This window comes from Megascapheus bottae, chromosome 16 (assembly GCF_031878675.1).
Source record: "Megascapheus bottae isolate mThoBot1 chromosome 16, mThoBot2.hap1, whole genome shotgun sequence".
Taxonomy (NCBI): domain Eukaryota; kingdom Metazoa; phylum Chordata; class Mammalia; order Rodentia; family Geomyidae; genus Megascapheus; species Megascapheus bottae.
In genome coordinates, this window is record NC_143524.1 from 54,187,281 (window position 1) to 54,215,001 (window position 27,721).

General features: G+C 42.5%; 2 protein-coding genes across 5 annotated transcripts in view; both read left to right on the forward strand.

Annotated features, from left to right (window-relative positions):
- Positions 1 to 9,656, forward strand: part of Eed (embryonic ectoderm development) — a 28,123-nt gene extending 18,467 nt beyond the window's left edge. The window contains exons 9-12 of one of the 2 annotated variants that reach the window (XM_090348581.1): positions 733 to 838; positions 8,076 to 8,234; positions 8,926 to 8,999; positions 9,325 to 9,656. In XM_090348581.1, coding sequence (XP_090204707.1) covers positions 733 to 838; positions 8,076 to 8,234; positions 8,926 to 8,999; positions 9,325 to 9,451 — 466 coding nt within the window. In that variant the 3' untranslated portion in view covers positions 9,452 to 9,656. Of the gene's footprint in view, positions 1 to 732; positions 839 to 8,075; positions 8,235 to 8,925; positions 9,000 to 9,324 lie in introns of those variants that run through there. The other variant, XM_090348582.1, reaches the window with a different exon arrangement.
- Positions 9,657 to 11,766: 2,110 nt separating this feature from the next.
- Hikeshi (heat shock protein nuclear import factor hikeshi) overlaps positions 11,767 to 27,721 on the forward strand; it is a 32,290-nt gene continuing 16,335 nt past the window's right edge. Inside the window, exons 1-2 of one of the 3 annotated variants that reach the window (XM_090349129.1) lie at positions 11,767 to 11,986; positions 18,072 to 18,309. In XM_090349129.1, the coding sequence (XP_090205255.1) occupies positions 11,957 to 11,986; positions 18,072 to 18,309 (268 nt within the window). In that variant the 5' untranslated portion in view covers positions 11,767 to 11,956. Of the gene's footprint in view, positions 11,987 to 18,071; positions 18,310 to 27,721 lie in introns of those variants that run through there. The other 2 variants (XM_090349131.1, XM_090349130.1) reach the window with 2 other exon arrangements.

Below are 27,721 nucleotides of genomic sequence, written 5' to 3' on the forward strand. Positions count from 1 at the left end.
CCTAAACATAAAAGCTAAATAAAACTTAACGCTCCATTCCAGTACTTGAATTTTCAAATGGGGCAGGAGGAGGGGAGGACAGAAGGCAGTCACAGGCTGAGAATGTGGCTCAGTGGCAGAATGCTTGCCTATGGAGATCAGAGGACATGGGTTCAATACGTAGCAGACAAAAACAAAACAAGATGATGGTATATTTGAAATGTTGATTGTATTGTTAATTTATTGATAGCTTATCTTTGTCTTCTCAGCACCACTTCTGGCTTTTTTCTATGTTTGTGATACTGAGGAATCGAGCCTGGGTCCTTGTGCATGCTAGGCAAGCACTCTATCATTAGGCCAAACTCTTGGCCCCACAAATATATTTTAACGAGAAATTTTAACCCTGAAATGTTCTTTCTATGTTCTGGCTACGAAAGCCAGATTTGAAGTGATTATTTCTGAGCCATAGATAGTAAAAGTCAGGAAGCTAAAGTTAATGTGCGACAAAAGTAAAGATGAATTTGCAGTCAATGATGGACAATAATAGGAGAAAAAAATAGACACTTTAGTTCTCAATGTAAAAATTATCTAGGAACCCAGAAGATGTGTACTTCATTGAAAGATTGCTTACCATCATGCTTGAAGTCCTTCCTGGTTTTGGTTCTTAGCACCAAATTTAATAAAATTTAATAAAGGCAAAAAGTATATTTTACTATACTTTGGTTTTTTTTAACATATCCATTCTTCCTCCAGGCCCTTTATTTCCCAGAAAATCCACTTTCCTGACTTTTCTACCAGAGACATACATAGGAATTATGTTGATTGTGTACGATGGTTAGGCGATTTGATTCTTTCCAAGGTATGGAAAAACTTGTTAAGCTATATATTGTGTGTGTGTGTGTGTGTGTGTGTGTGTGTGTGTGTGTGTGTGAAATTACTTAGTTTTTAAAGATAACTAAGTGGTTGGAGTTAACTGACTCAGACGGAGACTGTAGGTTGCTCACTGTATCCTAACATGTTGGGTATAGGTACACATTCAGTTCTCCATATCCATGGGTTCCACATTCTTGTATTCAACCAATCACTGATCAGAAATATTCAGGTGGAGGCTGGGTGCTAGTAGCTCACATCTGTCATCCTAACCAGTACTACCCAGGAGGCTAAGTTCGGAGGATCTTGGTTCAAAGCCAACCTGGGCAGGAAAGTGCATGAGACTCCTACTGCCAGAAAACTAGAAGTGATGCTATGGCTCAGTGGTAGAGCACTAGTCTTGAGCAAAATAGCTCAGGGATAAGCCCCTAGGTTCTGATTTCAAGCACTTTGACACCCCCTCACCCCCCCCAAAGTAAGCAAATCAAGAGAATTGTACCATACATGTATAGACTTTTTTCTTTGTAATCTTATTTTTTTATTCTAATTATATATTTTTCTTTGTATTCTTTGAAATATGGCAACTATGTAGCATTTATATTGTATTAGATATCATAAATCTAGAGATGATTAAAGGTAAGCATATAGGAGGGTATGTGTAGGTTATATGCAAATCCTGTGCTATTTAAATAAGATAATTGGATATCCATGACTTATCTGTGGAGATCCTGGAGTCAGTCCCTCAGATACTGAGGGGTAATCATACATTTTAAAATTTTTTTTTTTTTTTTTTTTGAGCCAGGTGCAGTGGCTCACGCCTGTAACCCTACCTACTCAGGAGGCTGAGATCTTTAGGATTGGGTTCAAAGCCAGCCCAGACACTAAAGAACGTGAAACTCTTATCTCCTGTTAACCACTAGAAAAAATGGGGGAAGTGGGGCTGTGACTCAAGGGGCAGGGCGGTAATCTTGAGCTGAAGAGCTCAGGGGCAGCGCCCAGGCCCAGAGTTCAAGTCCCATAACTGACAAAACAAAACAAAACTGGAGTTTAGGGGGCTTTTTCTCCTGGTACCATGGTGAGGTCTGGAAAAAGCCTTACTATGGCACCCTAGTCAGAGTGAGGCAATGGGAGATTCTCTGCCCATGGGCAAAGTAGATTCTGTTAGGTGCCCCTAGGGATTTGCTTTTAGATCAGCCTGAGTCCAAGGAGATGCAGTTATCTATGCCATTGGTGTGTCCTCTACTCAGGATGCAAGCGGCTTTTCCTCATGCTTGGAATTGGAAGGGCTCATGGGTGTATCCATTGAGTGTTTTGTAGATATTTTTAGTTTTTATGAAATCCTGTTATTGATTTAAAAATGAATTTATGAATAGTGCAATAGTGCATCTGTTGTATTTAAGAACTTGTCACTAAGGTCTTCACCTTAAAGATCCCCCCCCCCTTTTTTTTTTTGCCAGTCCTGGGGTTTGAACTCAGGGCTTGAGCACTGTCCTTGGGTTTTTTCTCAAGGCTAGAGCTCTACCATGTGAGCCATAGCACCATTTCTGGCCTTTTCTATGTATGTGGTATCGTGGAATGGAACCCGGGTCTTCAGGTATGCTAGGCAAGCACTCTTATCACTAGGACAAACTCCAGGCCCTCCGGTTTTTTTTTGTAAAAAAAAAAATAAAAATGAGTTAGTGCTTGCCTAGCATGCATAAACACCCAGGTTTGATTCCTCAGTACCACATACATAGAAGAAGCCAGTGGTGCTATGGCTCAGGTAGTAGAGCTCTAACCTTGAGAAAGCCCAAATGATTCCTTGTGACTTAACATAAGGCATGAGGATTAAGTTTAAGTTTCATTTTTCCTTTACATCTGTATCCACTTATTCCAGCACTGTATTTTGAAAGACTGTACTTCCTTCCTTGAATAGTTATTCAAAGAAATTCTTTGACAAAAATTATCTGGCCATATGTATATGAGGCTCCTTTTCAATTTCAGTTCTTTTTCATTTACTATATATCTTACTATGTCAGCAGTAGTCTTTGTTATTGTAGTTCTGTGATGATTCTTAGAAATCAGTAGTTAGATTTCTTCCATTTTATCCATTATCAAAATTGCTTTTCAAAGATACTTGTTTTATATCTTTCCATATAGATTTTAGAACACTATTGTATACATGAAAAATAATATCTTAGCCAAGCGCTGGTGGCTCACACCTGTAATCCTAGCTACTCAGGAGACTGAGATCTGAGGATCGTGCTTCAAAGCCAGTCCAAACACTAAAGTTAACCAACAGAAAACTGGAAGTAACACTGTGGATCAAGGGGTAATGATAGCCTTGATCTAAAGAGCTTAGAGACAGTGCCTAGGCCCAGAGTTCAAGCCCCACAGCTAACAACAACAACAAAATAACAATAATAATACCTTGTTGGGATTTTCTTTGAGGAAGAGGATTTTGATTAGAATTATGTTTCACCTATATGTAATTTTGGAGAGAATACCTTTATGTTGAGTCTTCCTTTTAATTCCAAACATAAAATCTCTCTGTTTATTTAGATCTTTGATTTAGATCATCAGCATTTTATGGCTATAAGGATACAAGCCTTGCCTATACTGTATTAGGTTTACATCTTAAGAATTCCTTTTTAGCTATTATAAATTGTGTTGTCTTAAATCCCCCCCCCCTTTTTTTGGTGCTTATAGCTGCTATAGAGAAATATAACTGCGTTTGATGTTTGGTTGGGCTTTTTTTTTTTTTTTGACTGCTTAAACCCTAGTGGATTTTTTATTTTCCTTTTTTTATGTTTTAAATTGGGATTTTTCTGTGTATACTATTAGGTCATTTGCTAATAGGGACAGTTTTATTTAGTTTTTTTCTTTCTGTGTTAGTTAGCTTTCTGTCTCTATGATAAAATACTTGAAATAAAGAACATAAAAAGAATTTATTTTTGATTGAGTTTCAGAGTTTCCAGTCCATGGCTGCTTGGCCCTGTCAATTGCAACTTGTGGTGAGGCAGAGCCTTGAGGGGTAGGGTGGGAAGGATGGAGTAGAGCTGCTTGCTTCATGGTGATCCTGAAGCTGAGAAGCAGAAACAGATCCTATGGGTCCTTAGGAGCATGCCCCTGTGAGTTGCTTCCTCATCTGAGTCCTACCTCCTAGTGTTTTCATTCCCAATAGTTCCTAGAAGATGAACTACGGGGGACATTTCAAATCCAGTCCAGCACACTTTCTTGCTTTGAATTCTTTTTTTCTTTAATAGTGGATCACACTATATTTAGCCCAAGGTGCACTTGAACTTCAAATTCTCCTGTCTCATCCTGCCAATCCAAGTTCTGGGATTGCAAGTATATGCCAAATCATTATGTTTCCTGATCAGTGTGCCTTCTTCTTTTTCTTCCATCACTGTGTGGGCATACTGTTAGTCCTATATTAAATATGTGTATTAAAGCAGATGTTTTAACTTATTCAGTCTTTCATAATTAGGTATATTAGTTGTGTTATTTGTAGATTCTTTCAGTTTCTTTTTTTTTGTGCCCATATTGAGGATTGACCTCAGGGTCTGGACTCATTCCCTGAGCTTTTGTGTTCAAGGCTAGTGCTGTGTCACTATAGCCTTAGCTCTACTTCCAGCTTTTTGATGGTTAATTGAAGATTTAAGAGCCTCACAGACCTTCCTGTGCAGACTGGCTTTGGACTGTGATCCTCCAATCTCAGCTTCCTCAGTCATAGGATTACAGGCATGAGCCACAGATGCCTGGCAATATTCTCTGTTAAACTGAAAATTGTCTACTTTCTGAAATTTTTGAGCTTTTTCTCTGGTTAATATAATTGTTACTTTTCTTATTTAGCCTGTTAATAAATGGATTATGTCCATTTGTTTTTGAACATTGGCTTAGTCTTTTATCTCTGAAATTACTTGATTGTGCTATATGTAATTCTTTTAAATATGCTTCAGAATTCACTTTACTGGCATTTTGTTAAGTATTTTTTATGACTGATTAATGAAGTCTGTGATACTGGTCAGAGGTTTTGTTTTTTGGTGCAATTATTATTGTCTTTTCAAAATGAAATGGCATGCCAGGCATGGGTGACTCATGCCTATTATCCTAGCTACTCAAGAGGCTGAGATCTGAGGATCAGGGTTCAAAGCCAGACCAGAAGACAGATACTTGATGCTCATATCTCCAGTTAACCAGAAGTAGAGTATGGCTGAAGTGGTAGAGCACCAGCTGTGTGTTTAAAAAAAGCCATGTGAGAATGTGAGGCCCTGAATTCAAGCCACAATACTGCCTTCCCCACCCAAAAACCAAAACAAAGAAAGTATTTGTCTCTGTTTTAAATTATATTCAGCCTGGTTTTCTTTTTTTAATATTCTAACCTAACCTGTTATCTTTCCTGGGTTTTTTTTTTGTGGGGAGGGTCTGGGGGGGGTCATGGGACTTGAACTCTGGGCCTTGATGCTGTCCCTGAGCTCTTTAGCTCAAGGCTACTGCCCTACCCTTGAGCCACAGCCCCATTTTCTAGTAATTAATTGGAGAAAAGAGTCTCACAGCTTTGCAGTGGCTTTGCAGTGCCTTGCCAGCTTTGCAGTGCCTTCCTGGGCTGGCTTTGAACCTTAATCCTCAGATCTCAGCCTTCCGAGTAGCTAGGATTACAGGCATGTGCCTTGTGCCACCTCATCTGGCTTTTCCTCTTTTTCTGTGTTTTATCTACTTTTCTCACCTACAGTCACATTAACAGGTAGTATAGTAAGTTTACTCCCATGCAAGCGAGAATGGTTACCTTTAAAATTAATAAATGGATTTAGGGCCAGTGGCTTACGCCTATAGTTCTAGCTAATCTGGAGGTTGAGAGTTCAAAATCAGCCCAGGCAGAAAAGTTCATGAGACTTGTTATCTCTAATTAGTTACCCCAAAATGCCAGAAATGTAGCTGTGGCTTTAGTGGTAGAGAAATAGCCTTGAGCAAATGCAGCTCCGGTACATCCCTCGGGCCCTGAGTTCAAGTCCCAGGACTGGAGTACACGCTACACACAAACACAAATTACAAATGATTAAAACTTACCATTTATATTTTAAGTTTCCCAACATTTAGCTAATAATGTTTCCCTCCCTTCATCCCCAGGTAAACTTTTCTTCAGTAGAGATGTGATGTTTCATTTTCCATTTTAAGTTGAGTCTTTGGATGTGTTTTGATAGGAGGAAAGCACTAAAGTATTATTAATCATGTATATTATGTCATGTGTCTTAGTGGCAGTTAGTTATTTATTAGTTCTTATATCTCTGTATTTTGTGTTTCCATAGAGAACTCTAAGACATTTTTGGCTCTGAATGTAAGCATACAGGATACACCAGAAAAAGAATTAATTACCAGTGAGAGACACTTGAAAAGCTACTTTACTTTTCTGCTTCTCCCTCCCTCTTAGGAATTCCAGTTTAGTAGAATAGGGTTGGGCCAACATGAGTCTTGAAAAAACTACAAAGTTACTGATCTAATTAAATAATTAACAGTAGCCTAGATATTTTCAGGTACTTTCCAGTTAAGAACTTGTATAACAAATACATAGCATTGGAATTCCTGAGTCTGGAAAATGTGGAGAAGAAAAAGAAGTGCTGTCCTCACTTTAATGTTCTTGTTGCCTCTTGGTTAACCTGTTGAGTGCCAGTGACCCCATGCAGGGCTACCACCTCAGATTATATTATAAACTGCCCTGTGGAGCTCTTGAGATCACTGTTCTACCTACATTAGTTCCTTTTTTTTTTTTAATCCCCCCCCCTCACCCCATTCCAGGGCCTTGAACTCGGGGCCTAGGCACTATCCTTGAGCTTTCTAAAGGCTAGTGTTATACCTCTTGAGCCACAGTACCCCTTCAGGCCTTTTCTGTTTATGTGGTATGGAGAAATCAAACCTAGGAGTTCTTGCATGCTAGGCAAGCACTCTACCACTAGGCCACCTCTCTGCCCTTACATTAGTTTCTTAATGTTGGTGCTATTGAGGTTGGCCTGTATAAGCTGTAAGCACGTATAAGATGTTCAGCAGCATTCCCTGGTTCTACCAAAAGTCCTAGAAGGTAAAACGAATAGTTGTTTTCCACAATTCTGCAAGTTTTTTTGTATTATTATTATTATTATTTATTTTATTTATTATTTTTTTTGCTAGTTCTGGGGCTTGAACTCAGGGCCTTCCCACTGTCCTTTGGTTTTCTCAAAGTTAGCACTCTACCACTTTAGCCATAGCCCCACTTCCAGTTATTTCTGTATTGTGGGGTACTGGGGAATTGAACCCAGGGCTTTGAGCATGTTTGGCAAGCACTCTACCTCTAGGCCTCACACTCCGCATCATTGTATTTCTTTAAAACCTAATTGCTAACCTGGTGCACCTGTAATCCTAGCTACTCAGGAGGCTAAGATCGGAGGATCGAGGTTCAAAGCCAGCCCAGGCACTAAAGTCCATGAGACTCTTTATCTCCAATTAACCACTAGAAAACTGGAAGTGGTGCTGTGGCTTAAGGGGTAGGGTGGTAGCCTTGAGCCAAAGAGCTCAGTGACAGAGCCCAGGTCCAGAGTTCAAGCCCCACAACTGACCAAAAAGAAAAGAAAAATCGAATTACTGCTTTAAGTAGAGTATGTTCCAAAGATTAAATGTTAGAGGATTGGGAAGTGTATTTTCATAGGCCTGGGTACTGTCCCTGAGCCTCTTTGTGCTCAAGGCAAGCCCAGAGCTGCAAAGCAATGCAGAGCAATTCATGACCTGATTGCTGAGTCCTTTCAGTGAATCTATTTACTGTTCTTAGGTGTTAGTGAGCAGCTACAGGATGAAGTAAACATTATGTAGACAGTAAAGGCTAGAAGCTCATCAGGAAACTTTAGAAGATAAAACTAGTGAAGTAAGCAGGGGCCAGGCTATGAAAAACTGTATTCTAATACCGCAGCATGTTTCTGTAATTAAATCTTGCTATAGAAGACCTCAGTTGTCTAGGTGCCAAAATATCTAGAGCTGACCTCAAAAGAGAAACTGACTCTCAAAATGAATATCCAAGCAGTGGAATTCTTTTTTATTGACTGATTCTGCTTATAATCAGATTTATTCTCAAGTATGGATGCTGACTATATAAAAGCATAGTATATTGGTGGATTAAACAATTATTTGAGCTATTCTAAAGTGATAACAGTCGTGTTTTAATCCATGTTCCAAATCCATTTCTACAATTAATACTTCTTTTTCTCATTCCTCCTTTTTAGTCTTGTGAAAATGCCATTGTATGCTGGAAACCTGGCAAAATGGAAGATGATATAGATAAAATTAAACCTAGTGAGTCTAATGTGACAATTCTTGGGCGATTTGATTACAGCCAATGTGACATTTGGTACATGAGGTTTTCTATGGATTTCTGGCAAAAGGTAGCAGCATATTTTTACATTTTGAAATTATTTGACTTATGAAAGACCATTGTAATTCTTTTTCTGTTGTGTCCATGTTTGTTTTTCTCTTAGAATCTGTTGGTGTTTTCTATTGATTATTTTGCTTGTTGGTATTGTATATCTACCTGTGTGGCTCTGCACACCTCTGCAGTGCCTGGGTAAAAGCAACAGGCAGTTGGGTGTGAATGTATAGTACCTGTACTAAGACTTAATGTATAGCGATGAGAGTGTGAATGTTTTGTGTAGCTTTTTCCTAGAAAAATTCAGAGAAAATCAACATAAAAGACAAAATGCTGGTTACCTAAAATTGCAAAGAAATCTGTTGTTAAGATTTTGTGGTAACAAATTAACTGAGTACTTCTGTAACAAAGTTTTGGAAGAGCTTTCTCACAGCTTTTTTACTGTTATTTAAGGTAGAAAAGACTACCATGCTAACAAACTGTAAAGCCTTCCATAAAATTGCAGTGCCTTAATAAGATACCTGTGAAATATTAATTCCTCTTATTCCTATTTATAAATCAGGAATATAAGATCCAAAGAAATAGTCAAGAGCGCAGTCAGAGGCTGGAGCCGAGGTTTTTCTGAAGTAAGGAAGATGTCTTAGGATTGCTTGAATGCCTTAGAGCTTGGTGGTTTTATTAATTTGATGTTTTTAAAAATGTTTACACAGATGCTTGCATTGGGCAATCAGGTTGGCAAACTTTATGTTTGGGATTTAGAAGTAGAAGATCCTCATAAAGCCAAGTAAGTATTTAGAAATTTCTAAACTATTCAAAATGTCTCATGCCAGTATAGAGGAAACAATTGATTTCTTAAATAATGTAATCATTTTGAGTTGCTTATTGATATTTTTTCTTTGTATACACTGTGATGCCTTTTCAAATTAATGAAATTAATGAATTACTCATAGTTCATGAAACTGGAGAAAAACTCTTAGTGAAGATCTTCTGGTTTTAAGTGTTTTTTTTTTTTTATGAGACTTAGAATATCTTTTTTTCACTCGCTCTTTTAATGTAATGCTGACAATGCTGTGTATGATATTTAACCTTCTGTCTTGTTTTTTCCCCAGATGTACAACACTGACTCATCATAAATGTGGTGCTGCTATTCGACAAACCAGTTTTAGCAGGGATAGCAGCATTCTTATAGCTGTTTGTGATGATGCCAGTATTTGGCGTTGGGATCGACTTCGATAAAATATTTTTCCCTTAGCAAAATAGAGTATGTCTGTGTAAAATAGAGTTAATGTATCTTGTTAGTAAGGGCACATAGAGCATTTAGACTTGTTTTCAGCATTCAATCAGGCTGAGCTGAATGTAGTGATGTTTACATTGTTTACATTCTTTGTACTGTCTTCCTGCTCAGACTCTACTGCTTTTAATAAAAATTTATTTTTGTAAAGCTGTGTGTTATTTTTTCTTATTTTCATTGGTATGAGAGCAAGTTGAAAGTACTAAAATTGTACTTTACCTATAATTTTTTCTTAATTGGAAAAAGATATTTAGTCGAGAGATTTAAGTGTGGTCCCTACAACTAAATTAAATTTAAATCTGCATGTGTAAATATTTCTGCACGCGTGAAACAGGAATAATGTTTATCTAAGGGAAGTCAAATGGTGTTTAATGTATGTGAGTCAATTAAAATATTAATTGCCAGATAATAAGCTCTAATTTGTGTGTGTGTGTATGTGTGTGCTTGTGTGTGCGTGCATTTCTGCACACACACACAAACTGCTCCTGGGGCTTGAATTCTAGTCTGGTTGTTTTCCTGTTTTTCTAGCTCAAGGCTAGTACTCTACCACTTAAGCCACAGCTCCACTTCTAGTCTTTTGGAGCTTCTTTTTTGAAAATAGGAGTCTTACAGATTTTCCTACCCAGGATGGCTTCAAACTGCTATACTCAGATGTTAGTCTTGTGAGTAGATAGGATTACAGGCATAAGCCATCAGCACCTGGCTTTCTAAATCGATTTTAAGTTTTTCAAGGCTAGAGCTCTACCTCTTGAGCAACAGCGCCACTTCAGGCTTTTTCTTTGTGGTACTGAGGAATCAAGCCCAGAACTTTGTGCATGTTAGGCAAGCACTCAACGCACAACACAGGAATTTTTTTTTTTGATAGTTGTGGGGCTTGAACTCAGGGCCTGAGTACTGTTCTTAGGCTTTTCTCAAGGCTAGCATATGCTGCTTGAGCCACAGCACCACTTCCAGCTTTTTCTTTGTATGTGGTACGAGGAATTGAATCCGGGTCTTCATGCATGCTAGGCAAGCACTCTACCACTAGGCCAAACTCCTGGCCCTGGCCTTTTCTATGTATGTGTTACCAAGGAATCGAACCTTCATGCATGTGAGGCAAGCACACTAGGCCACACTCCTGGCCCTTATTAGGATTAGGACATTTTCTAAGCTAAACAGCTTTAAAGCCACTAAAGATTAGCGGGGAAGGAAAGAATTATTATTAGGTGGGTCACAGATACATGAAGAAAATTGAGGATGTGTAAGAAACTACCAAATGCACAATATAGGCATAAAACGAAGTGCACAAGCACAAAGAAGTTGAAAAAGTGTGAAAATCACATGGATAGAGCACAAGATATAGACAGGAGTGAATAAATATACTTCCCTGAGTTATAATTTCCCTACCATGTAGTAGTACTTCGCACACTTTCAAGATGGAGCAAAGGAAGAATAGGAGTGTTAGGGTAACCAGACTGGCAGAAATGAAGTTTGAATCCAAACGGTGTGAGGGCCACTAATGAATGGATGTCATTATGAATGCCATTTCTGTCTAGCACTTACTAGATAAAGAGCTGGAGATTCCTTTTCATTTTGGCTCAGCTATAGGAAAGTATCACCTGAGATAGGATAGGTGATCACTTTACCAGGTCCTGGGACTGATACTTCATATATAATAACCTGGGCTGGGCAGACAGATGTGTTTATAACTAACCTAAGTGCAGGTATTTCATGTTGAGTAAACCCCCATCCCCAAAAGAAAGGGAATTGAGGTCATGGAAGAATGAGTACTGGTTGTAATAAATACTTGGTGCCACTTACTTTGGCTATTTTGTATTTCCCATTAATCTTTACTGCAAATGAAATGGGGGGAGGAGGGAACAAAACCCAGATATTTTACAATAAAACTAGGCAGGCACTATTATTCTCGGTTTTAATTTAATCCTCCCGGCAACTTCAGCAAGTCCAAAACAAATTGCTAAAAATTAGTACATGTGAGACATTAATTGGGTTAGGACTTGAAATTCAGACCCAGTACTTACGTGCTACTGTGTAAAGTTTGGGGGCTGGTCATACCGAAACCCAACTTAATGAACTTTTAAGAACACTTTGGATTCCGACTCAGAGGACAGAGAACATTGGTTAGCCAATCACAACGTTCAAATTGGCCGGGCCTTTTCGTCCCGGAAGTCTTCGCAGTGCAATATGGGACTTGTAGTCTCCTGTTGGCCCTGGCTCACTGGTTAAGCCCCGGAAGTGCTCATTTCTGAGTGGCGTGCTGGTTGAGGGGAAGGGTCAGAGGTCGTGGCGGGCAGAAAACGTTCCGTGCCCTGCCACTGTCGCTATGTAGTGGTGGGACCGGCTTCCTCTTGTAAATTCTAGAAGGCTCCTGTGCTCCATTAGGACTGTAGCCATTGAATTCCTGTTCTCCCGTTGCAGGGCTCCCCCGGCTGAGCGGAGCCGCCGCCGCCATGTTTGGCTGCCTGGTGGCGGGGAGGCTGGTGAGGATGGGGCGACATGGCATCGGAAAAGGGCCGGGGAGGATTTGGGGGCGGCGGGTTGCGGTGCGAGGAGCGGGCCAACTTTCGCGAGGTGGATGCTGTGCACCACCAGCTTGCCGCGTGTGTGAAGGGGAATGGGGTGTGTGTGCGAGGTGGAGTGGGGTGCCGGGTGTGCGAGGTGGAGTCGGGTGCCGGGTGTGCGAGGTGGAGTGGGGTGCTGGTGTGCGAGGTGGAGTGGGGTGCTGGGTGTGCGAGGTGGAGTGGGGTGCTGGTGTGCGAGGTGGAGTGGGGTGCTGGGTGTGCGAGGTGGAGTGGGGTGTCGGGTGTGCGAGGTGGAGTCGAGTGCTGGGTGTGCGAGGTGGAGTGGGGTGCCGGGTGTGCGAGGTGGAGTGGGGTGCTGGGTGTGCGAGGTGGAGTGGGGTGCCGGGTGTGCGAGGTGGAGTGGGGTGCTGGTGTGCGAGGTGGAGTCGGGTGCTGGGTGTGCGAGGTGGAGTGGGGTGCCGGGTGTGCGAGGTGGAGTGGGGTGCCGGGTGTGCGAGGTGGAGTGGGGGGCCGGGTGTGCGAGGTGGAGTGGGGTGCTGGGTGTGCGAGGTGGAGTGGGGTGCTGGTGTGCGAGGTGGAGTCGAGTGCTGGGTGTGCGAGGTGGAGTGGGGTGTCGGGTGTGCGAGGTGGAGTGGGGTGCTGGGTGTGCGAGGTGGAGTGGGGTGCCGGGTGTGCGAGGTGGAGTCGGGTGCTGGGTGTGCGAGGTGGAGTGGGGTGCCGGGTGTGCGAGGTGGAGTGGGGGGCCGGGTGTGCGAGGTGGAGTCGAGTGCTGGGTGTGCGAGGTGGAGTGGGGTGTCGGGTGTGCGAGGTGGAGTGGGGTGCTGGGTGTGCGAGGTGGAGTGGGGTGCTGGTGTGCGAGGTGGAGTCGGGTGCTGGGTGTGCGAGGTGGAGTGGGGTGCCGGGTGTGCGAGGTGGAGTGGGGTGCCGGGTGTGCGAGGTGGAGTGGGGGGCCGGGTGTGCGAGGTGGAGTGGGGTGCTGGGTGTGTGAGGTGGAGTGGGGTGCTGGTGTGCGAGGTGGAGTCGAGTGCTGGGTGTGCGAGGTGGAGTGGGGTGTCGGGTGTGCGAGGTGGAGTGGGGTGCTGGGTGTGCGAGGTGGAGTGGGGTGCCGGGTGTGCGAGGTGGAGTCGGGTGCTGGGTGTGCGAGGTGGAGTGGGGTGCCGGGTGTGCGAGGTGGAGTGGGGGGCCGGGTGTGCGAGGTGGAGTGGGGTGCTGGGTGTGCGAGGTGGAGTGGGGTGCTGGGTGTGCGAGGTGGAGTGGGGTGCTGGGTGTGCGAGGTGGAGTGGGGTGCTGGTGTGCGAGGTGGAGTCGGGTGCTGGGTGTGCGAGGTGGAGTGGGGTGCCGGGTGTGCGAGGTGGAGTCGGGTGCTGGGTGTGCGAGGTGGAGTGGGGTGCTGGGTGTGCGAGGTGCAGTGGGGTGCCGGGTGTGCGAGGTGGAGTCGGGTGCCGGGTGTGCGAGGTGGAGTGGGGGGCCGGGTGTGCGAGGTGGAGTGGGGTGTCGGGTGTGCGAGGTGGAGTGGGGTGCTGGTGTGCGAGGTGGAGTCGGGTGCTGGGTGTGCGAGGTGGAGTGGGGGGCCGGGTGTGCGAGGTGGAGTGGGGTGCCGGGTGTGCGAGGTGGAGTGGGGTGTCGGGTGTGCGAGGTGGAGTGGGGTGCCGGGTGTGCGAGGTGGAGTGGGGTGTCGGGTGTGCGAGGTGGAGTGGGGTGCTGGGTGTGCGAGGTGGAGTGGGGTGCTGGTGTGCGAGGTGGAGTGGGGTGCTGGGTGTGCGAGGTGGAGTGGGGTGTCGGGTGTGCGAGGTGGAGTGGGGTGCTGGGTGTGCGAGGTGGAGTGGGGTGTCGGGTGTGCGAGGTGGAGTGGGGTGCTGGGTGTGCGAGGTGGAGTGGGGTGCTGGGTGTGCGAGGTGGAGTGGGGTGCTGGTGTGCGAGGTGGAGTCGGGTGCTGGGTGTGCGAGGTGGAGTGGGGTGCTGGGTGTGCGAGGTGCAGTGGGGTGCCGGGTGTGCGAGGTGGAGTCGGGTGCCGGGTGTGCGAGGTGGAGTGGGGGGCCGGGTGTGCGAGGTGGAGTGGGGTGTCGGGTGTGCGAGGTGGAGTGGGGTGCTGGGTGTGCGAGGTGGAGTGGGGTGCTGGTGTGCGAGGTGGAGTGGGGTGTCGGGTGTGCGAGGTGGAGTGGGGTGCCGGGTGTGCGAGGTGGAGTGGGGTGCCGGGTGTGCGAGGTGGAGTGGGGTGCTGGTGTGCGAGGTGGAGTCGTGCTGGGTGTGCGAGGTGGAGGGGTGCCGGGTGTGCGAGGTGGAGTGGGGTGCCGGGTGTGCGAGGTGGAGTGGGGTGTCGGGTGTGCGAGGTGGAGTGGGGTGCCGGGTGTGCGAGGTGGAGTGGGGTGCTGGGTGTGCGAGGTGGAGTGGGGTGCCGGGTGTGCGAGGTGGAGTGGGGTGTCGGGTGTGCGAGGTGGAGTGGGGTGCCGGGTGTGCGAGGTGGAGTGGGGTGCTGGGTGTGCGAGGTGGAGTGGGGTGCCGGGTGTGCGAGGTGGAGTCGGGTGCTGGGTGTGCGAGGTGGAGGGGTGCCGGGTGTGCGAGGTGGAGTGGGGTGCCGGGTGTGCGAGGTGGAGTGGGGTGCTGGTGTGTGAGGTGGAGTGGGGTGCCGGGTGTGCGAGGTGGAGTGGGGTGTCGGGTGTGCGAGGTGGAGTGGGGTGCCGGGTGTGCGAGGTGGAGTCGGGTGCCGGGTGTGCGAGGTGGAGTGGGGTGTCGGGTGTGCGAGGTGGAGTGGGGTGCCGGGTGTGCGAGGTGGAGTGGGGTGTCGGGTGTGCGAGGTGGAGTGGGGTGCCGGGTGTGCGAGGTGGAGTGGGGTGTCGGGTGTGCGAGGTGGAGTGGGGTGCTGGGTGTGCGAGGTGGAGTTGTTTCTGTTTTCATGAGGCACCTGGCAGTTCGGCCAAGTGACTCTATAGACGGTCACTATTTGGGTCCTGCAGGTGAGGAATGTAAGCTCAAGCTTTAAGTGTCAATACTCTACTGAACTCATGACGAAAATTAGAAATAAACCTGGGATTTTGTCTGCAGCTAACTTTGTAGAGACTGAGGTTGCTTGAGCAGTGTGCAGATGTGTTGAGATCCTTGGGAAGGTGTTTAGCTTCATTGGGAAGTTGGCTACTTGTAATGCCTAAAATTTAGGTGGGAGCCAAATGTTTCTCATTGGCCAAACGAGCTTAACTTAAGCCGGGCGCGGTGGCTCCAGCCTGTAATCCTAGCCACTCAGGATGCTGAGATCTGAGGATCACGGTTCAAAGCTAGCACTAAAGTCCCTGAGGCTCATCTCCAATTAACCTCTAGAAAACTGGAAGTGGTGCTGTGGCTCAGGGCGACAAACAAACAAAAGTTAACTTGAGAGTTTGTGAAAGAGATCTGAACCTTTCAAGGAATAATCTAGGTTACGAGAGAGTTTTTAAAACTTGACTCCTTTCACTTAGAATTCTTCTCCTTTCTTTATCCTGGCTTTGGTACAGCCTTTCTGTTACATTTTTAAAAATTTAGCGCTTTTTTTTGTCAGTTGTGGGACCTGAACTCTGGGCCTGGGCATTATCTCTGAACTCTTCAGCGCAAGGCTTACTGCCCTATCCATTAAGCCACAGCACCACTTCCATTTTTCTAGTAGTTAATTGGAGATAAGAGTCTCTTGGTCTTTAGTGTCTGGGCTGGCTTTGAACTGTGATCTTCAGATCTCAGCCTCCTGAGTAGCTAGGATTACAAGCATGAGTCACCTTGCCCAGCTAGCTTTTGTGTGTGCGTGTGCGTGCGTGTGCATGCATGTGCCAGTGCCAGTCTTAGTCCTAGTCCTAGTCCTGGGGCTTGAACCACTGTCCTTGGGTTTTCTCAAGGCTAGACCTCTGCCATTTGAGCCACACACCATTAGCAGCTTTTTCTATGTATACGGTACAGAGGAATTGAACCCCCTACTTCATACACACTAGGCAAGCACTCTACCACTAAGCCAAACTCCTGGCTCCCCCCCCTTTTTTTTCCTATGGGTCATGGGAACTTGAACTCTGAATCTACTAGGTGTTGTTCCTGAGCTCTTTAGCTCAAGGCTAGTGCTCTACATCTTGAGCCACAGTGCCACTTCTGGTTTTCTGGTGGTTAATTGGAGATAAAAGTCTCTTGGACTTTAAAATGGCACTGTGGCTCAAGGAGTAGGGTGGTAGCCTTGAGCTGAACAGCTCTGGGACAATGCCCAGGCCCAGAGTTCAAGTTTTACAACCGACCAAAAAAAAAAAAAATGTTTTTTAAGTCCCACAAGAGTCTCATGGACTTTAGTGCCTGGGCTGCTTTTGAATTTCAGCCCTCAGATCTCAGCCTCCTGAGAAGCTAGGATTATAGGCATGAGCCACCTGCACCGCACTGGCTAAAAAAGTTAGCTTTTAGTAATGTATCTTATGCAAGCATTACTAGTTAAGTGTTGTGAATTAGCAGAAAGCCCCTGTTAGGGATGAGGGTAGTTGGTAACCCTAGTGAGAGTTTGAATTATTCATGTTGTAGGTAGGGACAATAAAGAGACCAGTTTGGAACTGGTAGGATGCAGATGACTTTCATTAATAGATGACATTAAAAGTTTGTGTTTTTAAAGAAAAATCTATATGTGTAATATATCTATTTACTCTGCTTATTGTCCCCCCTCCTCTTCCTTCTCCGCCCCCTCATTCTCTTCTTCTCTTCCCTCTACCCTTTCCCTCCCCTGTCTTCCTCAGGATTGGGCTCTGAGACCAGATCCTCTTTTGTGCAAGTGCTATACCAACTGAGCAACATCACCAGCCAATAACAACAAGTTTCATTCCTATCATTAGAAATTAATATAATGGCTAGTGGCTTCTCCAAGAGAAAAGTTTTTTGGGCAAATGAGGGGTGATATTTGGTACTTAAGTTCTATAGTATTAGAATACATAAATCAAAATGAAGGGCAGAAGACCCAACCTAAGGACATTTCAAAACTTGGTTTTTCTCTCCTCCTCGTCATCGTCTTTGTCGTCTTCCTCCCCCTCCTCCTCCTCCCCCCCTCCTCCTTCCCTTCTTCTTTTTTTGGGGGGGGGGTTATAACTTATGCCTAAGCAAGACTTAGTTTACCGCCTGTATGGACCTATTAAAGAGTAGATAAATCATTCCACAGTTTCATGATTCATCCAACATACACTTCCTGTTTTTCACTGGTTCTTTTTAGCATAGAATCTTGCTTCTTACTGCAGCAAGGTTGGTTGATTTTAGGCCTTCTGTTTGATGGGATCACAGGCGTATGTCATCTCATCCAGCTTTTCTCCATCTCTTCAAACAGGCCTACCACCTCCATTCTCTCAGTCTCTACCTTCTACTTACAGTTATAGGCCTCTGCACATAGATAGTTGAATGGAGGGGTCTCACAGTCTTTTCTTGCCAATATGGCCTCAAATAATCACCCCCTTGTACTCAGCCCCCCCAAGGACCTAGCAATACAGATGTGAGCAATGTCTGCTTACCTGTTTTAACAACCCAACATACTGTATTTTCAAATGGGAGGGTAAGAGCTTGGTAATGTGGTAATTTTAAGAACGTTCATTATTATAACTTTTTTTTTTGCCAGTCCTGTGCTTGGACTCAGGGCCTGAGCATTGTCCTTGGGTTCTTTTTCTCAAGGCTCTACCACTTGAGCCTCAGTACCATTTCTGGCTTTTTTTTCTATGTATGTGGTATCGAGGAATCGACCTGGGTCTTCGTGCATGCTAGGCAAGCACTCTACCACTAGACCAAACTCATGGCCTATTATAACATTCTTAAGCTGTAGTTAATTTGGTTAAGAAAAAGGTTTTCATGGTACCTCTGAAAGGAGTAACCATTTTGAAAAGATTACATCAAGTAATCATTTTAAGGCTAAATGTGAGTTTTTAAAGTCTCTGTTTGGTAGTGTCATAATGGAACTATAATGTTAGCATTATCTTGGTGTAGATCATCTATGCTGGTGATGTAGTTTATAGTGATATGGTAATGATTATAGTAACTCATCAAATGGTTGAACTAAGAGGAGTTTCTTATTTTCTAGGTGCAAACAGCTGCACAGCAAGTGGCAGAGGATAAATTTGTTTTTGACTTACCTGATTATGAAAATATCAACCATGTTGTGGTTTTTATGTTGGGAACAATTCCCTTTCCTGAGGGAATGGGAGGATCTGTCTACTTTTCCTATCCTGATTCAAATGGAATGCCAGTATGGCAACTCCTAGGATTTGTCACGAATGGGAAACCAAGTGCCATCTTCAAAATTTCAGGTCTTAAATCTGGTAAGAATAATATTAATTTCATAATTAAACTTTTTCTTAAGTAGCACAACATGGAATATAATGATGCAGGAGCCTTGGCTTGGTGGCAGGAGCCCTTGTCTCTGAAGAGAGCACTCATTGTTCTCTTTGTTTTTTTTCTTAGTAAGTGGGTGTTTTACTATGTAATGAGAGGAATTGTCTCATAATTTACAATATGCATGTCTGCAAATGAATAAACCAGGTGGATTTGTATAGGACCCAAAATAAGAATATTTTTCTTCTTGAACTCTTTAAGATTTAATTTCCTCTCCATATTTGTAATTTGGTTCTGTTGACATTGAAGGCTCATAATCATTGCTTTAGTGCTTTTTTAGAAATGTGAAAATGCAACTAGATGAGTTGCCATTTACTCCTACTGAATCTCTGCTTCTCTTAGATCTAGATGCAAACTCTTAAATATAAAGAAAGCCCACCTTATTCATGGGTTTATTGCATATAGTTTTCACCAAACACAGTGAAATAATAATGAAATTTCAAACCTTAAAACTTTCCCATATTCACATTATGTAGCTTAGTTGATGGTGAAGCTATCATTTTTTTTTCTTTTTTCTTTTCTTTCTTTCTTTCTTTTTTTTTTTTGATACCAGTCTTGGGGATCTGGATAGAGCTTCTTTTTGCTCAAGGCTGTAGCTCTACCACTTGAGCCATAGCTCCACCTATGGCTTATTTGGCAGTTTATTGAAGATAAGGGTCTCACAGACTTTCCTTACTGTGAGCTGGCTTCAAACTGTAATCCTCAGATCTCAGCCTCCTGATTAACTAGGATTACAGGTGTGAGCTACTGGCACTTGGCTTAGAGATCTTTTATCTTTCCATGTTGGTTAGATGTGTTAAAATCATTTATGATCTTCTGATTTTATGAAAATCTGCCTTCCCAGAAGCAAATGGTATCCCAAACAAGGTAAAAGTGAATGCTTAATTTAAGTGGTTGAAAGGTAGTGGTTGAATGTCCTTAGAGGAAACTGGGTGATGTTTTGAGGAAACTGACTAAAATGTCTTCAGAATTAGAGATAAACAGAATGAAATAAGATTTAGTCTTTAGTGAGCAGCATTAATTTATACAATGATAATTTTGTGGTAGTAATGTCTACTTCATGCCATTTCAAGTTATGACATAGTTAGATCTACTATCCGTATGGTATAAATGTAGAGACACATAGTTACTGAGTTTTGCACTTGTGGTTTATCCTTAACAACTGGATATCTAATATCCATGGCACCAAGGATCTATTGTATATTCTTGTAGGAATTTATGGAGTCAAAGAAGAAACTATATTTAGGCATCATGTGCTTACCTATACACTTGGATACCAACTATGGGAATTTGAAGATACTGACTTAAACTCTTCTCTGAGATAAGCAGAGATGGGAAAACTTTTTGTTGGATGTTTATAACATCATTCTAGAGCCATATAAGATTATTAAACAAAAAAGCTCTTTTCCTGTTCAATAACTGTCTTGTCAGATACCAAAAGGTCAGACAGTGTGTAGACACCTAATTAGAAGAGTGGATATTGTTTTTGAGGAAGAATAGAAATGGGAGCAATTAACTCTTGAGTGGTTTGGGGGAGCATTTCCTGGAGGAAATTGTACCTTCTGGGAAGAGAACTTATTAGACTATCTGAGACATAACTCAGGGTCTGAGCATTGTCCTTGGGCTTTTTCAAGGCTAGAGCTCTACCACTTGAGCGACACCACCACTTCCGGCTTTTTTCTATGTCTGCGGTACCGAGGAATCGAATCCCTGGTCTTCATGCATGCTAGGCAAGCACTCTACCACTAGGCTAAACTCCCTAATATGTCATTAGCCTTACACTTGCATGGCTCACACTCTACCACTTGAGTCATGCCTTCATCCCTAAAAGATTGAATTTTTAATATACTGAGATTATATACTTGTTTTGTGAGTCTTATTTAAAAAAAGAATAAGGTCTTGAATAGACATACTATTGGTAAAAAGTTATTACTACAAGTATAGAAAATTCAAAGCAGATTAAATGATAATTTAGTACTTTTTATTATAAAAACTTCAAGTTATTCAAAATTAGACCAAAGGAAATATTGTACTCAGCACTCTGTTTCAAAACTGATTAACTTGTGGATAAAGTTATCTAATTTAGGTTCTCATTGGCTTCTTCCTAGAAACAGATTCCTGAATCACAGCGTGTAATTGGTAAATATATTAGCATGCATCTTTAGAAGGCAGTCTTAAAAATACAACTACGAAGTCAGTCATGGTGGCTCATGCCTGTAATCCTAGCTACACAAGAGGCTGAGATCTGAGGATCACAGTTCAAAGCCACTAAAAAGACGGAGAGACTCCAATTAATCACCAGAAAACTGGAAATGAGGCTGTGGCTCAAGGGATAGGGCACTAGCCTTGAATTGAAGAGCTCAGGGACAGTGGGCAGGGCCAGAGTTCAAATCCAGTGACCAGAAAAAAAAATACAATCAGGTACTGTTATCACACATAAAACCAAACAATTCTTTCTTTCGTTTTTCTTTTTCTTATTTTTGCCAGTCCTGGGGCTTGAACTCAGGGCCTAGGTACTGTCCTTGGACACTTTTTGCTCAAGGCTAGTGCTGTGCCACTTGAACCACAGCACCACTTCTGTCTTTTTCTGTGTATGTGCTTCCAGGGAATCTTACCCACGGCTTTGTGCATGCTAGGTGAGCATTCTACCACTAGGCCATGCTCCCAGCCCCAAATTCATTTATTCATTTATTCTTTCTTTCTCTCTTTCTGTTTCTTTCTTTTCTTTTCTTTTCTTTTCTTTTCTTTTCTTTTCTTTTCTTTTCTTTTCTTTCTTTTTCCTCAAGGTTAGAGCTCTACCACTTGAGCCACAGCACCACTTCCAGCTTTTTCTATGTATATGGTACTGAGGAATTAAACTCGGGTCTTCTTGCATGCTAGGCAAGCACTCTACCAGTAGGCCAAACTCCTAGCCCCAATTCTTTTATTTTTAATTGAACATATCCAATGTCAGATTTATAATGGGCTCAAAAGTTTTATGTTTATGTAAGTTTTCAGTACTTTTCAATTCAGATCCACAATGTTAGATTTTTATATTTTAATTGGTTAATAGCTCTTTCAAATGCCTTTTAGAAAAATCAGAGGTCTGATGTATTTACTCTTCTCTATTTCCAGTAAATTAGGATTTAGATGTTTGTCCAGAATTTGTTTGAAGTGATTTAAAGTTTTTTGATTGGGTTGCTATAGCTGATTGTATTTTTCCATCAGAAAACACATGTAAGATTAGCTTATGTGTGTATGAAATTAGCAGCCAGTTATATGTAATGACTAAATTAATTCAATAGAAGTTCAAAATTCTTCTGGGAGGTTGGTTTTTTCTTTTGTCGTCCTGGGGCTTGAACTCTGGCCCTGTCCTGGAACTCTTCAGGTAGGCTACCGCTCTACCCCATAAGCCACAGCCCCACATCCCCATTTCTAGTGATTAATTGGAGATAAGAGTCTCACAGACTTTAGTGCCCAAGCTGGTTTTGAACTGTGATTCTCAGATCTCAGCCTCCTGAGTAGCTAGGATTACAGGTGTGAGCTACTGTGCCCTATTTTTTTTTTTTCCTGCTAATCCTGGGGCTTAAACTCAGGGCCCCTGAGCACTGTTCCTGAGCTTTTGCTCAGTGATAGCACTCTATCACTTGAGCCACTAAGCCACTTCTGGCTTTACTTCTGGCTTTTTCTGTTTATGTGGTACTGAGAAATCCAACCCAGGGCTTCATGGATGTTACTTGACCACTAAGCCACATTCCCAGCCTTTACTAACCTATTTTGTGTCATAAAATAGTTTATATTTTCTAGAGTTCTCTATAAATAAAATCTTGTAATATTTAACTTTGGCTTTTTTCATTCATCATAATTATGTTATGGTGAAATATAATATGATAAATGAATATTTAGAATCCAACTTGAATTAAAATTTATATTTAGTGTAAGAAATTATTGAAATTCTTTTCCCCTCTTGCCAGAAGAATATAGAATAGTTCTAGCACAGTTGGTTAAAAGGAAGTCAAAGATACACTTTTCTCCAACTCCTCACAGACTGTTCACTTGATACTTACTTGGGAACTCTTAAACTACTTTTTGCAAAAGGAAGATATAAACGTATATGACGACTTAAAAATAAGTGAAAAGAAATACTTCTTAATTCTCTAACAACAGAACACTAGTTGGAAAATAATGAAAGACTTGGAAAGATACTATTATTTCAGTTGGGGCTTGAGAAGGTTGTGGGACTTTGTAATAGCAGTAAAGGGCTGGATTTTGTTTACATAACATTTGACAGTGTAGAAATTTGCCAGCTTATTTTGTATTCAAGACTCACATTGATTTAGGTGAATATTGGAATCTTGTTCACCAGCCTGTAGACAAGAACACATTGGCTGTTTCTGGAGATAACACAGTTAAATCCCACACTCTACCTTTTCTTCTCTTTGCCACAGCTTTGCCAATATTTTGAGTTTGGAACAGGTCCTAACATCCCCTGTACTTTTAATGCCAACAGATACTCTGCTGCAGATGTTTTGGGAACAGTGACATCTTTTTCTTGCTATTTTTGCATTTCCTTTGGCTGTTTCCCCTTTTCTCCTGTGACATTTAAGAGATTGGGAGGGTAAAAGGAACTCAGAGACTTTTTTTTTTAAAACAAAAACTGGAACTACGGTATGGAATTTACATTTAAACAAAATTTTCACAGATGTCTAATACATACCTAAAAAGATTTTACAATGTAGTTTTAAATATAGATCTTGATGTCAAAAATCCATAAAGCAATTTTATCTGGATTTGGTGGTAAATGCCTATAATCTCAGCATTGGAAGGCTGAGGCAGGAGAATTGAGATTTCAAAGCTAGTCCAAGCTATATATCAAGACCTTATCTCAAAAGAAAAATTACAAAGAAACATTTCTGTGTAGCTGTTAATTCTTAAGATCCTTTTGTAGTTTTTAAAAAGGAAAGCACTGTCTTAGTATGTAAGGTTAATCTTCTGAGACCAGAGGTTTTGGAAAAATTAAACCCTTGGAGCAATTCAGTTAAATTTGTGCTGTGTCTGAACTCTGCAACTAATGGTTTCAGAGTTCAAAGATAAAAAATAGATCTCAAGGCCTTACTCTAAGAGCATTCCCAAAATAATTCAAGTCAGTGGCTTAAGTGAACAAACTGAAAACATTAAATTAATTAGAAAAAAAAAGACTGGTCTTTTTTTTTTTTTTTAATTTCAAGACTTAGCACCTCTGAGACAATAGAATGGTCTGCTTGTGTATACTGTCCAATAAAGGAGTCCTCCATCTCAATTTGTTGCCCTCTCTAGAACGGCAGTTTTGGCACCTTAGGAACTGGCTTAGCTTAGCTTCTCATTCACAGATTTTAAGTAGTCCTCATTTATGATGCCAGTAATTTTTTTTTTTTTTTTGCCAGTCCTGGGCTTGGGCTCAGGACCTGAGCACTGTCCTTGGACTTTCTCAAGGCTAGCGTTCTACCATTTGAGCCTCAGCACCATTTCCGGCTTTTTTCTATGTATGTGGTATCGAACCCGGGTATTTGTGCATGCTAGACAAGCACTCTACCACTAGGCCAAACTCCCAGCCCCGCCAGTGATATTTTTTGATAAGGCAAAATTTTCTGAACATGGAGCTAAATTATTAAGGTATTCTTTTCATTGTTTCACCATTTCTCCAGTCAAGCCCCGAATTTAAACCAAAATTATCCTAACCTCATCTTCCTTCTTCCCCATCCCTCCCAATCCCAAATAGTACATTAGTAATAGCCCCAGACTTCACGCACACATGCTATACTGTAAAAATGCAGTTAGCAGTATTGGGAAGAAGACTATGGGTTGTAGAGATGAAGTATCTTTTTGCTCTCCTACATACCCAGTTCTGTAAATTCTGTCCTTCATAGAAGGCCTGTTGACTTTCTCAGCAAAATGCAGCTTGGATTGCCTTGTAACAATTAACCTTACCCCCTCACTGGGCTAGGTGGCTTTATTTTTTTTTAATTACTATATTGTTTTAGAGGCAGTATACTCTAGGGTTACCTTTACATACCAGGTAATAAGTACATTTCCTTCCTTCTGCATAGTATCATATAGTATCATTCCACTCCCTCCTCTATCCACGAGTTCACTTTCTTCCATGTGCATTGTGGCCAGTGTGCTCCCCTGCTGCACATTTTCACCTGTGTCCCACTGATTCTGTGCCCTCCCCACCTTCCCTCAGATGTACATGCGAATACAGCTGGGCTTTAAAGCACATGGGCTGTTGCCGGCATAGAAACCATACTGGCTCTTCAAAGGACATCTTGACACCTTAAGGGATCAAGACATGTAGAACCCCTTCCTCTCCCCTCGAAACCCATAGTCAGAGTGATGGCCTCCTCTGAGGGGTAGCAGTGCTATGTCAACCTTTCCTTATAGAAGGATGTAACAGCCTGTGGGCACTTGCCATTGGCTTCCTTGTCTTGTCCATGTCATCAGGAATGTGAGCTTTTCACTGGAGTCTGTAGCTCCAGTAATCCACTCCAGCTCCAAACCCTGGGCTATTTTCTTTTTGGTTTGCTTTCCTCTCCCTTATCTTCAGAACCAGCTTTACATATGCCTCCCTCTGATTTGTCTGTCTCATGTGCTGTTTTCTATGTCTGTAAACTCAACAATGAGGTAGGGGCAATGTAGGTTTCTCTTCTTGCTCTCATGTACTGGCCTCATCAGACAAGCTTTTCTGCTTTAGGTGATAGTCTACTTTTTAGGTGATAGTTCTACTTTGCCCTTTACAACTTGACATATTCCTTTTCCACCTTCCTCCTCTTCCTCCCCCCTTCTTTCTCTTCTTCCTTCTCTTCCTCCTCCCCCCCTTCTTCCCCCCTCCTCCCCCTCCCTCCCATAGTGCCTGTCAGCTTTCTGGTGTAAAGGGTGACACTGCTCAGAGCAGTGCCCAAGAGGAATGGGTGCCACACTACCGAATGGGCCAAGCAAGTGGTGCCTTGGAAAGCAACATGCAGGTGTCCCCAGTGGACCATTTCTCAAGAGGCCTCACAGGCCCTGCCAGCAGCCCTCTCCTCCACCAGAAAGAACCTCAGATATTACCTGCTTAATCTGAGAAAATTTAGTAACAAAAATAGAAATTTGGGGCCGGGAGTTTGGCCTAGTGGTAGAGTGTTTGCCTAGCATGCATGAAGACCCGAGTTTGATTCCTCAGTACCACATACGTAAAAACAGTACCACATACGTAAAAAAAAGCTGGAAATGGTGCTAAGGCTCAAGTGGTAGAGCTCTAGCCTTGAGAAAGTCTAAGGATAGTGTTCAGGCCCCGAGCTCAAGCCCAGGACTAGCAAAAAAAAAAAAAAAATAGAAATTTAAGGAAAAATATCACCACAGTAAGATATATTTTTGATTCCAAAATTAGGTAAAACAGTCTTAAAAAAATACTAGAGTAACAGACACAATACTTACTTAGTCCAGTATGTGAAATGGATTTATTTCTCTTCTAAGGCAAGTTCTTTTTCTTTTTTCCTACCTTTAAAACAAGTTTCTCATTATTTCCACCAGAGCATGGCTATAGGTAGGTTTTTTTTTTTTATTTCCACAAAAACAAAACCAAGACCCTCCCCTCCAGTATTTGTGATGGTAAAAGCACAGTGCTTTATTGAAGAAAGCTAAAAGTATTTAGGTATCTAGGATTTATGTTAAAATGTTGTAAGTGATCTTTGGGTTTTTTTGGGTGGGGGGCTGGTAAGTTGTTGCAAAAGGTATCTTTTGAATGTTTGAAGTATTATTTCTTTTTTAAAGAATTTTTTTAAAGAATTGATTTTTACATTATATTTCAAATGACATGTTTAACAAACAAGTATTAGAATTAGCCAGAGCTGAGTGAAGTGGCTAATGCCTGTAATCCTAGCTACTCAGGAGGATGAGATCTGAGGCTCGCAGTTTAAAGCTAGCCCAGGCAGAGTCCTTATCTCCAGTTAACCACCAGAAAACCAGAAGTGGCATTGTGGCTCAAGGGGTAGGGTGGTAGCCTTGAGCTGAAAAGCTCAGGGACAGTGCTCAGGCCCAGAGTTCAAGCCCCATGACTAACAACAATAAAAAAGGAGAATTCTTGCCGGAGCCAGCCAGCAGTGAACCGGGATTCCTGACTTTGAGGGTGAAGACTGGGAAAAGAAATAGACAAGAGACAAACAGATGGGGTCGGGAGGACTACAACCCAAGTCAGCAGCCTAAGACTCCAGACAAGACTATAGCGTAAGGCTGTTAGCTTAAGACTGTAGACCGTTTATTTCAAGTTCCAACCTTAAATACTTTTCTTAAAACCAGGAAACTGCCAGGGATTACATTCATACAAAACAGCAATCAGCAATCAAGTCTCAAATAGGTTAAGTGAGAAGCGAATGACATAGCCCAAAGTCACCATGATAACAGCTTACTTCCTTGTGTACTCAATTGTGCAGGTCCAAGGTCACTCTGACCCCATACTCAGCCCCCAACAAATTCTTAGCTTGGCCGTGGTGTCTCACACCTGTAATCTTAGCTACCAAAGAGGCTGAGAATGAGGATCCATTTGAAGCCAGCCCAGACAGGAAAGTCCATGAGGCACTCATATTCAGTTAACCGGCAGAAAGCTAGATATGGAGCTGTGGCTCAAGCCTTGAGGGAGGAAGCACAGGGACAGTGCCCTGAATTCAAGCCCCCAAACTGGTACTTTAAGCCCTTAAGTATTAGACTTCTTATTTTACACAGACCATATTGAATCTATTTGTAGTAGAAAACCTATTATTAATTATAAAAATACATTTATGTTTTTTAATCTTTGTTCTTTCATGTGGTTTTAAGTTTGACTGTTTTTTGAACAAAACTAGCACATCAGAGAGAGACTAGCTGAAATAATATCAGGCAATTTGACTGAACATATTATTATAAACCTTTATCTCACCTCTTCCCTCCCCACATTCTTTTGGATTAGTATTTTCAAAGTCTGCCTTCTGTTTTGCCTTTTGGCTTTCTAAGCTATGTCTCTTTGAGTTAGTTTTGTAGTGAGTTCTGTAGAAATTAGAACATGCATTGTTAACTTTTCAGTGTTCCTTGAATTAATCTTACAGAAATATATGTGTATTTGACAACCTTGAAACTGGATTTGGTAAATTTTCTAAACAGTCCATTTAATGAAATTGTGAACATAATTACAACAATTTTGGTCCAAAAATCCCATTCTGATGATTTACTGCAGATTTTTATCTCCTTACTCATATTTTTGTCCTAGAGTTTAACATTTCTGTTTTTATTAGGCATGCAAAGGAGATAGATAATGGGAAGCCAACAGTTCTCTTCTAGATACTCGGCATATTTTCTCCCAAGTTTGGAATT